The 12,751-nt window shown below is 48.7% G+C and overlaps 1 protein-coding gene across 6 annotated transcripts in view; it reads right to left on the bottom strand.

Annotated features, from left to right (window-relative positions):
- The window catches only part of CUNH19orf47 (chromosome unknown C19orf47 homolog), a 36,840-nt gene that overhangs the window by 20,353 nt on the left and 3,736 nt on the right, over positions 1–12,751 (bottom strand). For all 6 annotated transcript variants that reach the window (XM_040445860.1, XM_040445859.1, XM_040445855.1 and 3 more), the window contains 5 exons: positions 12,321–12,372; positions 7,980–8,067; positions 7,709–7,823; positions 5,745–5,826; positions 1,388–1,525 (listed from right to left, as the gene is read on the bottom strand). In XM_040445860.1, coding sequence (XP_040301794.1) covers positions 1,388–1,525; positions 5,745–5,826; positions 7,709–7,823; positions 7,980–8,067; positions 12,321–12,339 — 442 coding nt within the window. In that variant the 5' untranslated portion in view covers positions 12,340–12,372. The remainder of the gene's footprint in view (positions 1–1,387; positions 1,526–5,744; positions 5,827–7,708; positions 7,824–7,979; positions 8,068–12,320; positions 12,373–12,751) is intronic.

Genomic DNA, 12,751 nt, shown 5'->3' with positions numbered 1-12,751 from the left:
CAGATTCTGTGTCTGCCTCTCTCTCTGCCCCTCCCCTGCTCATGCTCTGTCTCTGTCCGTCTCAAAAATAAATAAACCTTAAAAAAAAAAAAATTTTTTTTTTAATAAAAAAAATAATAAAAAAAAAAAGGACTGAGACACTAACATTAACCACTCTGGCAACAACAGATGTTGGCGAGGATGCAGAGAAAGAGGAAAGCAGTGTGGAGGTTCCTCAAAAAAGTAAAAATAGAACTACCCTATGACCCAGCAACTGCACTAGTAGGTGTTTACTCAAGGGATACAGGTATGTTGTTTCAAAGGGGCACATGCACCCCAATGTTTCTAGCAGCACTATCAACAATAGCCAAAGTATGGAAAGAGCCCAAATGTCCATCGATGGATGAACGGATAAAGATGGGGTAACTATATATATACAATGGAGTATTACTCGGCAATCAAAAAGAATGAAATCTTGCCATTTGCAACTACATGGATGGGACTAGAGGGTATTATGCTAAGCGAAATTAGTCAGAGGAAAACAAGTATCATATGACTTCACTCCTATGAGGAATTTAAGATACAAAACAGATGAACACAAGGGAAGGGAAGCAAAAATAATATAAAAACAGGGAGGGGAACAAAACATAAGAGACTTATATAGAGAGAACAAACAGAGGGTTACTGGAGGGGTGGGGGGGGGGGGGGGGCAAAATGGGGGAGGGGCATCAAGGAATCTACTCCCAAAATCATTGTTGCACTAGATGCTAACTTGGATGTAAATTTAAAAAATAAATAAATGATTAAAAAAAAAATGAGCCACCCATAGTCCACAGAGCTGTACTGTACGCTTAAGACTTAATTAAGGGGGTGACATCAGGGGCGCCCGGGTGGCTCAGCAGGTTAAGCATCTGACTCAGTTTCGGCTCAGGTCAGGATCTGACAATTTGTGAGATCAACCCTGCATCGGGCTCTGTGCTGAGAACACAGGGCTTGCTGGAGATTCTTTCTCTCCCTCTCTTTCTGCCTCCTCCCACTTGTTCTCTCTCTCTCTCAAAACAAATAAATAAACATTTAAAAAAAAAAAAAAGACGGTGACACCATATTAAGCATTCTTTCCGTAATAAAACAAAATAAAAAATTTAAAAAGACTGAACAGACCCCTGAGTGAGAACCGCCGTGCCCCTGTGCTGTTAAGTACACCACGTCCACAGCTTCCCACTGTCCCCATTCTATAGACTTGGAAAGCAAGGCACACAGAGGTACAGGGGCTTGACCAAATCCAAACGCTTTGGACACCCTGAGGCCTTCAAAGCACCATGAGATATTCGGAACGTGACCCCCAAATACCATCTGCCAACCCACACTCATCCCCAGCTCCTCCCGCCATCTGCCCAAACCCCCTCACCGGCAGCCTTGGCAGTCTTCGCTGCCATCTTGTTGGACACGGTGACTGAGATCTTGGAGGTGCTGGTGTCCGGCCGCCTCGGTGGAGTGCCGGGTGGGGAGTCACGGTTCAGACTGTTAGCAATCATTCGAGAGGCAGCTGCAGGGAGGAAAGGCAAGAGTCCCATCGTCCCTGGGATGGAGGCCAGGACACAAGACAAGCCTTGGGACTACATGGGGAAGGGGCAGCTGGGGTCCCCCTGTAGCTGCACTGCCATGATGGGGATGCTTGGGCGTAAGCCAGTCTAAACAGGAGCTAGCCCGCTCCTCACTGCCTGGGGGTCCTTCCTGAGGGCCTAGACCAGACTGGTTCCTGTCACTCTTCACCCAACAGTTACCCAGTGCTGTTCTGAGCTCCTCTCCCAGCTCCACTTCAGCCCAGCTGGTCTGGGGATCTTCTTCCCCCAGAAGTGTGCACCTTCTCAAAGCACATGCTGTTCCCTCTGCCTGGCATGCAGTTCCCTGAGTACCAACGGGCCTTCTCTGGCTCTTTACTCAGGTCTCCTCTCAGACAGCACCTCCTTAGAAAAAGCTTCCTGGACCTCTCCATCCCCTCTACCACCCTGACCCTACGCAAGGCTCTCTTTTTCTTCGTAGCCCTAATCGCTGCTTGACGTCAAATTACACGTTTTTGTTTGCTGGTGGGCTCTCCCACGAGCATGCAAGCCCCATGAGAAGACAATGCCCATTTATTTCTGTATCCCTAGTGCCTATCACAGCTTCTGGTGCTTTAGAGGTCCTCACGGAACATCTACTGGCAAAGATGAACACTGTCACTGAAAATCCCAACATCCCTACCAGACAGATCTACTGCAAGCCAATTTTACAGACGAGGAAATGGTGACTCCAGGAGGGGATCACTCAGCCAGGTCCCTAAGCAGTGGTGGGTCCGGCTCCAGTTGGGCTGAGGGGAGATAAGCGGTAACCCCCTTCTGGGGATGAAGGATGGGGGTGAGGGCAGGCTCTGGCGCCCCTGTCTTCTTTGGAGCAGAAGGAGGGGTTTCAGGGTGTGAGGTGGGAGCTACAGCATGCTCTAGAGGGTCAACCCCAGCATGGGAAAGACACGGGTCTTGTCTTCAGAACAGCTGGTTTTAGGGCACAGGTTTCAAAAGCTCTTGGGGAAGCCCTGCAGGGGAGGGAAGGGGTCTCCATGTCGTCCCTGCTTATACCACAGTCCCAGTAATCCCCAGACCCTCCACCAAGGGCTTTCAGATTTGGGTATTCCACCCTACCTACTCCCCAAAAGTCCTTTCTTTTTCTGCTATGTGCTCTCTCTCAAAACCTGCTCAAGTTCCCCATAATGACCCTCAATACGTTATCACAATTATATATTACTTGGTTGATTTTTTTAAATTATAACTATAGCATACAGAAAAATACACCAAACCCACAGAGACCACTTAACAAAAAGTGAACTCCCACATACCCACCACCCAGGTCAAGAACTGGAGCCTTACTGTCACCCGGAAGTCTGGGGATTGGCCCTTCCCAATCAGACCTCTTCCCTGCCCCTCACCAGGAAGAAATGGCCAGTTTTCAGCCCTGCTCACTCCCCTGGTAACGATCGGTATACACCCCTCCACAATTTCCCCAGGACATTTCTTCAGACAGCTCTGAAGCCGGATAGGGGTGGCTTTCTGACCAGCCGTAAACCACCTGGCTGCACAGAATCTGTCCTGGGATGATCGGGATGTTCTGCTATGAGAGGTAAGCAGCTGGGAGGCCCTGCCTCTTGCAGTGTACCCAGAGGGAGATGTCTTGCTTAAAAGGGATAAGGCATACGATGTTTTGTCACGACAGGTAAGCACCATTTGGGTGGAAGAAAAACAACTATCTTCGCCCTAACGAATTTGAACTGTAGTCAGGTGTCAGACACATAGATACAGACATGCGTGTTCAAAGGTGTATATCATAAAGTGTATAGAAGTGAGTGTACCAGGAATGCTTCTCTGGAACATTCTTCCCCACCCCTTTCCTTCTTTGCCTGCTTCCTCTATTCCTAACTGCCTATTTTCTCCACGAGCATTTTTGTTAGTTTTAATTTTTTTAACTTGTTTGACACTAAGACATTCAAAAAGGTATAAAAATAACATACTATCTGATTTCATTGACGTACATTTGAAAGACGAGCAAAAAGACTAAAAAAATAGATCATCAATGCTGTTAGAAATCAGGGTCAATAAGGGGCACCTGGGTGGCTCAGTGAGTTAAGCGTCCGGCTCTTGGTTTTGGCTCAGCTCACGATCTCACAGTTTCGTGGGTTCAGGCCCCATGTCAGACTCTGTGCTGGTAGTGCGTAGCCTGCTTGGGATTCTCTCTCTCTGCCCCTCCCCCACTCACACTGTCTGTCTCTCTCAAAATAAATAAATAAACTTAAAAAAAAAAAAAAGACATCAAGGTAATGGGTACCCTGGAGAGGAGGGGCGGGTAGTGATGCTGGTCATGTTTCTGTTTCTGGATTTGGATGCTGCTGGCTACACGAGTGTTGCACTTGTGAAAAGTGATTCGGCTGTACCTTTATGATTGGAACCCTTTTCTGTGTGTAAGTTGAGGAAGACTGCTGCAGAAAAGAACACCAATTTTTTCAGCCTCCTCTGTCCATGCTTTTGGGTAGGCACTGCCCACACTGATTGTGGGCTTAGCCACGTGACTGGCTTTGGCCAATGAGACAAGAGCAAGTGTTATACAGGCAGAAGCTTAAGAGGTGCCTTGCACACTGGGATCTGCCCTCTTATGCTGTCCTGGGGAGCCCTACAATCAGCACTGCGTGGAGGGGCCTGGGCTAGCCTGCTGCAAAATGAGAGACATGTGGCCAAGTCACCTCTGTTGGTCCAGATGACATCAAGCCAGCCACCAGACGTGAGTGAGGCCATCCTAGATCACCCAGCCTCAACCAAACTGCCAGGTGACCACTGAGATCAGCTGAGCTGACCCAGAGCAGAAGTGACCAGCCATGTCATAAAATCACGAGAGATATGGGGCGCCTGGGCAGCTCAGTCGGTTGAGTGTCCAGCTTTGGCTCAGGTCATGATCTCACAGTTTGTGAGTTCAAGCCCCGCGTCGGGCTCTGTGCTGACAGCTCAGAGCCTGGAGCCTGTTTCGGATTCTGTGTCTCCCTCTCTCTCTGCTCCTCCCCCACTCGTGCTCTGTCTCTCTCTCTCTCTCTCAAAAATAAATAAAACATTAAAAAAAAAAATCACGAGAGATAAAAGCTTGTATTTTAAACCAGTTTGGGGCTTGTTAAGCTAATATGCATATTAAATTTCTAAAGTTTATTTTTCTTAAAAAAGGTATCACACTGCTAAAAAATCAAATGTATAAATACCATTCTCACCATCCACGGATTCCATATTTGCAAATTCGCCTATTCACTATAATTGATTTCTAACCCCAAAACCAGTATTTGTGGTGCTTTTGCTGCCATTCACAGCCATGCACTGAACAGTGAAACACTCAAGTCACCCAACACACACTCCCAACTGAAGTCAAACAAGGGGACTCTCTGCCTTTAGCTCTCACGGTAAACAAGTATCCTTCTCATGGTCTATTTTGTATCCCCTTTTTACACTTTTGTGCTTTTGGATAGTGATTTTGCTGTTTAAAATGGCGCCCAAGCATAGTGACAACGTGCTTTCTCATATTCCCAGGTGATGTGCCTTATGGAGAAAATACATGTTAGATTAGCTTCGTCTAGGCAGGAGTCACAGTGCTGTTGGCTGTGAGCTTGATGTTAATGTATCAACAATGTATTACAAGTAAAAGGTCTCTAAACAGAAATACACATAAAATAAGATCTGTGTCGAGGAGCCTGGGTGGCTCAGTCGGTTGAGCGTCCGACTTCGGCTCAGGTCATGATCTCACCGCTCGTGAGTTCGAGCCCCGCGTCGGGCTCTGGGCTGACGGCTCGGAGCCTAGAGCCTGCTTCTGCTTCTGTGTCTCCCTCTCTCTCTGCCCCTAACCCACTCGCATTCTGTCTCTGTCTCTCTCAAAAATAAATAAACATTAAGAGAAAATAATAATAAGATCTGTTAATCAACTGACAAAAATGTTGTGACTAGAGGCTTACAGGAACCTAACTTTGTACTTCCTCTTGAAGCAGTGACTCAATATTCACTAATTCAGAGGTCACAGTGACGTTATGGAGCAGAACTGCCACCAATGAAAATCGACCGGACATATTGCCACCTCCCTACCCAGACTATTTTTTTCCTAAGAGAACCTCAGATGGCTTTGTTTCACCTCTGCAGATTTCAGGTGTATCCCCTCTACAGCTGAAGCGTATGACTGAAGGAAAGGAACCCTGGGTAGACGGGACTCACCACTAGAGGTGCCTCGGCGAATCTCGCCTGGGAGGGGGCTGGGGCTGCAGGGCACGGACTCAGTGGCGGCTTTGCACATGTCCTGTAAAAATATAAATAAATAAAATAATGGGACACCAGGGTGGCACAGTCGGTTATGCCTCAGACTTTGGCTCAGGTCATGATCTCACGGTTCGTGAGTTCGAGCCCCACGTCGGGCTCTGTGCTGACAGCTTGGAGCCTGAAGCCTGCTTCGGATTCTGTGTCTCCCTCTCTCCCTCTCCCTCTCTCTCTCTCTCCCTCTCTCTCTCTCTCTCTGCCCCACCCCATTCGTGCTCTCTGTCTCTCAAAAATAAATAAACATTAAAAAAAAAAAAAAGGTGCCTGGGATACCATGTGGACAAGGATAATCTGAGAAATCTGAGTAACATAGGGGGATCAGAGCCTGAACTGCTACAGGAGAGAGTTCAAAACATTTCACTCCTAACCATGAGAAAGCATCAGACAAACCCAAACGGAGAGACATTCTACAAAACAACTGACCAGTACTCTTCAAAACTGTCAAGGTCATCGAACATTATCTGGAAAGACTGTGAAACTGGTATAAATCAACGGGGACTTAAGAGACAGAAAGAGACATAAATAAATGCAATGTGGTATATGAAACAGAAAGAAGACTTTAATACAAGAACTGATAAGATCCAAGTAGTCTGTATTTTTGTTAATAGCAGTGTCCTGATGTTTATTTCTTAGTTTTGACAAATGGACTGTGGCTACTACGAATGTTAACATTAAGGGAAGCTGTTAACATTAAGGGAAGTACAGAAACTTTCTGTACTGCTGTCGGAACTTTTCTGTAAATCTAAAATCATTCCCAAATTTAAAAGTTTCAAGGAAAAAAAAAAAAGTGTTGCCCAGTGACCTTCTCTGTGATAACTCAAGTCCCTGACGTGAGAAAGCCATCACGGCGGGGGCCTGGCTGGCTGGACAGGTGAAGGCCCGTCCCTGGGTGGGGGAAGCAGCTACCATTTGGTAAAGTGGGGAGTCTGAGAGCACCGCTCTAGAGCCAGTTTCCTTCTCAGTCAAGTGGAGTGAGCAGGAAATGAGTTAAAATGGATGAAGGATGGAGACAGCACCTGGCAGGCTACGGTAAGCGCTCGGTAAATGTCAGCTATCAAAGCTCAACAAGCTCTTCATTCCCAGTGTGGAGCTCGGTGCCACATGCTATCTGGTGGGTGGCCACAGCAGCAGTGGTGTGGGAGAAGCCTGTTTCAGAAGATTCAGGGAAGTGAAGATCACTAGTCTAGGGTCACTGTAAGTGGAGGGGCCGAGAATGGAACACCCATGTTGTTGGCCAAGTCAGCACCTGGGTCCTAAGCGGGGAGCTCCTGTCCTGGGGACAGACAAGAATCCTGCTAATGATGTTATTGTCACGGGGAAGATGAGAACTAGTAATGGTAATAGAGAGCCTTTACTGAGGCCCTACTGTTTACACTGTACTGGGGCTTTATTTAACGTAATACAACTACTTTGCAAGATAGGTCTGCCTATCTGCATTCTACAAATGGAGACAGAGGGACGCCTGGGTGGCTCAGTCGGTTAAGCATCCGACTTAGGCTCTCAGGTCATGATCTCACAGTTCATGAGTTCAAGCCCCGCATTGGGCTCTCCACTGTCAGCACAGAGCCCGCTTCGAATCCTCTGTCCCTCTTTCTCACTGCCCTTCACCCTGTGTGTACACTCTCTCTCTTTCTCTCTCTCTCAAAAATAAACATTTTTTTTTTTTAATGTTACAAATGGAGAAAGAAAGGCTCAGAGAGGTTAGGCAACATGCCCAGTGTCACACAACAAATGGTGCAGCCAGCCTTGGCGCTCAGGTCTGCCTGTCTTTGCCTCCAAGCCTCCTGCTGGCTCTGCTACCGCTGCTCCACCGCGCCCTAAACCCCCCTAAACCCGGGGACCAAGGGGTGGGGTGGGACACCCACCTGGCGGTGCACCACCTTGGCATGCTTGAGGATGGCGATGATGTCGCCCACCACAGTCACGCCCAGCTCATTCATGATCTCTTTGTTGAGATCCAGCAGCATGCTCTTCTGGATCCTACAGGGGAGGGTGAGTGGTGAGGCCGCCAGTGCGCCAGGATGGAAGGGCCAGCCAGCTCCCATCTCCCCCCGCCCCCCCCCAGGCTCCCCCCACCTCTCCCAGCCTCTCTCCGCCTCTCTCCAGGTTCAGCTCTGTCCCCTCGGGCCCCCTTACCTATTATCCACAAACATCACGGCGTAATTGACAGCAGGCCCGGGAGGAATGCCGGCTTCCTTAAAGAACTGGATCCACTCGGAAGTGGCTGAGGGGCGGACAGGGTTCATTATTCCCATTGTTCTCTCTAGAGAAGAGCAGCCGAAAAGCCACAACAGCAGCCACAACAGCAGCAGCTCCCACAAATTAAATGCTCACCGCGTGCCAAGCCCTGGCTGAGCGCTTCACGCAGACAGTGGAACTAGGCCCGCGACAGCCCTGTGAGCTCAGCGGCACTAGGACTCCCACACTTGGCCAATGAGGACACTGAGGCAGGGAGAGGTTGGGCAGCTGGCCTCAGGCCACATCGCTAACAGGAAGCAGAGTCCCCAACCCATGTGCTGCTGTACCGCCCTTCTCCTTATAAGCTCTACCCTGCCCTGGGATGTGACCCGCAGCGGCTGTCCCCATGCTTGGCCAGTGCCAGGTTTCAGGGAGCTGGGACTCTGCATTCTCCGCCCTGGTCCCCATTGACAGGCCCAGCTCCAGAGAGTGACAGGATCCACAGGTAAATGGGAAGAAGGGACACAGAGCTGGCCTGTGAGCGTCAATAAAGCCCTCTCCTCACTGTAGGAGCAGCAAGTATAGGCTTTGGAGCTTGGGTTGAAATTCTGGCTCTGCCACTTCCGGGCCAAGAGACAATGGGAGGTTAACGCCTGGTGTCTCAGTTTCCTCATCTGTGAATTTACGATAATACACTCAGTAAGTATTTATTGAGGACTGGCACAGGCCAGGTCCCATTCCAGCCACCGGGGATACCGCAAGGCACAAGACAACATCCCTTCCTTCATCGAGTTCGAATTCTAGTGATAACACGAACATCCTCAGATCACTGTGCAGACTCAATGAGAAAGTCCACATAAAGGGCCTTGAATGACACCTGGCCAGGGGACAACATCAACTCATAGCAGCTGCCATTATTATTAGTAGTAGTATCATTATTATTACTCTATTATTCTACCACCATTACCCAGGCCAAGGTCAAGACCAAGGAGGCACCCACCCATGAAAGTTTATTGTCTGGAAACTTCTTTGTTGGCCTCTTGGGTGTGACTTTCAAACTAGGTGTGGCCAATGTGTGTTAGATAAGATCACTAATTCCAAAAGATTTTTTTTTTCACGTTTTAACACCTCTGAAACTAAGATCCACCTCAGAATCAATGGTGTGCCGTGGTTTTAACTGGTGAAACTTTTTCTCAAGGTATATAGCATGGCACCCAACAATCCATGCTATGTTAGATGAGAAGAAGTCTGCTACTGCTAGGCCCATTTTGCTTATCAGACAACTGAGCCTCGGAGTGGGGAAAGAGATTCTGGTCTTGGTGGCCATCCAGAACTCAGGCCAAGCCCAGGGACCACTCTTCTCCCAGGGAGGCCCCTGCCCACCTGGCCACAAGCCCATCTCCCCAGGACTGAGGCAGGTGAGGAGCTCATGCCCTCAGGACTCCCCCACCAGCCCAGAGAAGGGGGGCTTTTGCTGCCTTGCACAGGCACCATCCACCTGCCCAGGCATGGGGCCCTGGGTTCTGTTAGCCAAAAGCAGGCAACTTTGTCTAAATATCAAAAGGCACCACAAAATGATTCCATTTATATGAAATGGCTGGAACAGGTAAACATCTACAGAGAACTACAGAGACAGAAAGTAGATTAGTAGGGGCGCCTGGGTGGCTCAGTCGGTTAAGCGTCCGACTTCGGCTCAGGTCATGATCTCGCGGTCTGTGGGTTTGAGCCCCGCGTCGGGCTCTGTGCTGACAGCTCAGAGCCTGGAGCCCGTTTCACATTCTGTGTCTCCCTCTCTCTCTGCCCCTCCCCTGTTCATGCTCTGTCTCTCTGTCTCAAAAATAAATAAACATTAAAAAAAAAAAAGAAAGAAAGTAGATTAGTAGTTTTGAGAGGCCGATGAGGAAAAGAGAGTAACTCGACTATCAGTTAATGGGTATGGGCGTTTGGGAGGAGTGATGAAAAGGTTTTGAAATTGATTGTGATGATGGTTGTATACCTCCGTGGATAAAAACCACTGAGCGGGGGTGCCTGAGTGGTTCAGTCGGTTAAACATCCGACTCTTGATCTCAGTGTTGGGAGTTCAAGCCCCATGTTGGACTCCATGATAGGTGTGGAGCTTACTTAAAAACACAAAACCATTGAACTGTATAAAATGTGAATTGTATCTTAATTAAACTATTATTAAGGTTAGGGGGAGAGCCTGGGTGGCTCAGTCAGTTAAGTGTCTGACTCTTGAATTCGGCTCAGGTCATGATCCCAGCGTTGTGGGATCAAGCTTCACTCAGGCTCCACGCTGAGTGTGGAGCCTGCTTAAGATTTTCTCTTTCTCTCTCTCTCTCTCTGTCCCTCTCCCCTGCTTACATTCTCTCTAAAATAATTTTTTTTTATTTTTTTAATGTTTATTCATTTTTGAGAGACAGAAAGAGAGACAGAGTGTTAGTGGGGAAGGGGCAGTGAACTAGGGAGACACAGAATCTGAAGCAGGCTCCAGGCTCCCAGCTCTCCGCACAGAGCCCAAAGCAGGGCTTGAACTCACAAACCATGAGATCACGACCTGAGCCAAAGTTGGACCCTTAACCAACTGAGCCACCCAGGAGCCCCTCTCTCTAAAACTAATTTTTTTTTTAATTTTTTTTTTTAACGTTTATTTATTTTTGGGACAGAGAGAGACAGAGCATGAACGGGGGAGGGGCAGAGAGAGAGGGAGACACAGAATCGGAAACAGGCTCCAGGCTCTGAGCCATCAGTCCAGAGCCTGACGTGGGGCTTGAACTCACGGACCGCGAGATCGTGACCTGGCTGAAGTCGGACGCTTAACCGACTGCGCCACCCAGGCGCCCCTCTCTAAAACTAATTTTTAAAAAATCTTATTGAGGAGGAAAAAGGTGCCACATCACTTGGGGGTAGCTAGCTGCCTGAAGCAGAAAGTCAAGGAACTGCCAACATCCCCACATCAGGCCCCCACCATCATTTTATGTCCTACTGAAGAGGAAAATATACTGCCAATAAAATGGTCATAAGCACCCCCATTTCCGAAATATTAAAGATGGGCAACAGCGTGGGTCATGGACTCAGTGAGGTATGGCTTGCTATACACACAAGGAGACATTCACTAGAATATTCACAGCAGTCCGTCTGTAACAGCCCCAACCCAGAAACAATGCAGTAGCCACGGACACAGGCAGGTAAACAAAGGGCGGCCACTCACACAGTAAATACCACACAGCAGTGCAGAGGAGAGAACCACAGCTACACACGGCAACAGAGGGGATGCTCAGATGTTGTGTGGTACAGAAGAAGCCACACACAAGAGAACACAAGGCACGATTTTGTTCCCCCAAGTTCAAAACCAAAGTCTAAAGAATAGGAATATTCTCATTGGTGGTACGACTATAAAAGGCAAGGAGAAATGATCACAAAGAAGAGATAATGGTTGATTCCATCTGGAGGAGCGAGGGGGTTGTGACTGGGATGGGCTCTGGGGAGGCTGGCAACATTGTATTTCTTGGCCTGGATGGTTCGTTTTTAAAACGTTTGTATTGAACTAGAACATACACACATACAAGGATACACATAGGTCGATAATTTTCACAAACCAACACACGCCTGCAGACCAGCACCCAGATCCAGAAATAAAACATTTCCAACATCCCAGAAGCCACGATGGGGGGGGTGTCGCCCCCGACCCGCTCCCTGTGTAGTGGCGTCTCGAGGGCAACCACCACCTTCTAATGGTACAGATTGGTTTGGGCTGTTTCTGTGCTTTACGTAAATGGAATCGTGAAGGATGTATTCCGATGTTCGCTTCTTAATTGCTCTTCCGACGTTTTATGTACTTTTCTAGATGCACAAATCTCAAAAAATTGCAAAGCTGCCAGCTGACCTCAGTGCTTGGGCAATCCCAAAATACGGGCTTAAAGAGAATACAGAGACACAGCTCATGAGAATAATAACGGCTAGCATTTGTCAAGAACCATGCCCAAGATCTGATGTGCAACAAGCTCTCTACTCCTTACAACATCCTAGGATGTAAGGAACTGTTAGTATCTCCATTTTATAGGTGAGAAAACCCAGGCGCTGCTGGACTTCATGACACAAGTTCTTTAAGGCTAGACCATGCTGTCCGGAGGCCAACACACAGAGCGGAGAGGCCCTGGCCCCGCCTCCACGTTCCTCAGGGTACAGCTGTTCCTGCCAGTGACCTGGCCCTCCCTCCCCCACCTCGTCTCCCCTCACCAAGGTCATACCTCAAAAAGGACAGTGGGGAGAGGGAGCCCAGAGAGAAGACCACAGACTCACCCATAGTCACTGAGACCATTGTCTCCCTGGCCCTGGTGCTGCTCCCGGGAGCCTGGAAGACAGAACAAGGGGAGAAGGGCCCATGAGTCGCCACAGGCTGTGAGTGTAACGTACGTCCCTCCCTTGCTGCCTGTCGGTCTGCCTGCCAGAGAAGCGTTCCTGGGCTGGGGGCTCACAGCCCAGGAATAGCCTGGAACAGCTGGCAGGAAGTCAGCCTGGGATAGAGCTGCCACCACAACTATCACTGCTGCCTGGGACAAGGCCCAGGGACGGCAAATGTACGCAGCTCTGTTCCCACACACCTCAAAAGTTTCTGGCTGGAATGAGCAAGGAAAAGAAAGAAAAAGAAAACAAAAGACACCCCTGCTCAAGACTTTAACCGTAAATGCCCACTAGTCAGCCGTTCCCAAACTGCTTCCTGACAACCTACT

This window comes from Herpailurus yagouaroundi, unplaced genomic scaffold, assembly GCF_014898765.1.
Source record: "Herpailurus yagouaroundi ecotype Mexico unplaced genomic scaffold, PumYag 194, whole genome shotgun sequence".
NCBI classification, from domain to species: Eukaryota; Metazoa; Chordata; class Mammalia; order Carnivora; family Felidae; genus Herpailurus; species Herpailurus yagouaroundi.
Note: the sequence above shows the minus strand (reverse complement) of the source record. Positions and strands in the feature narration are given on the sequence as shown.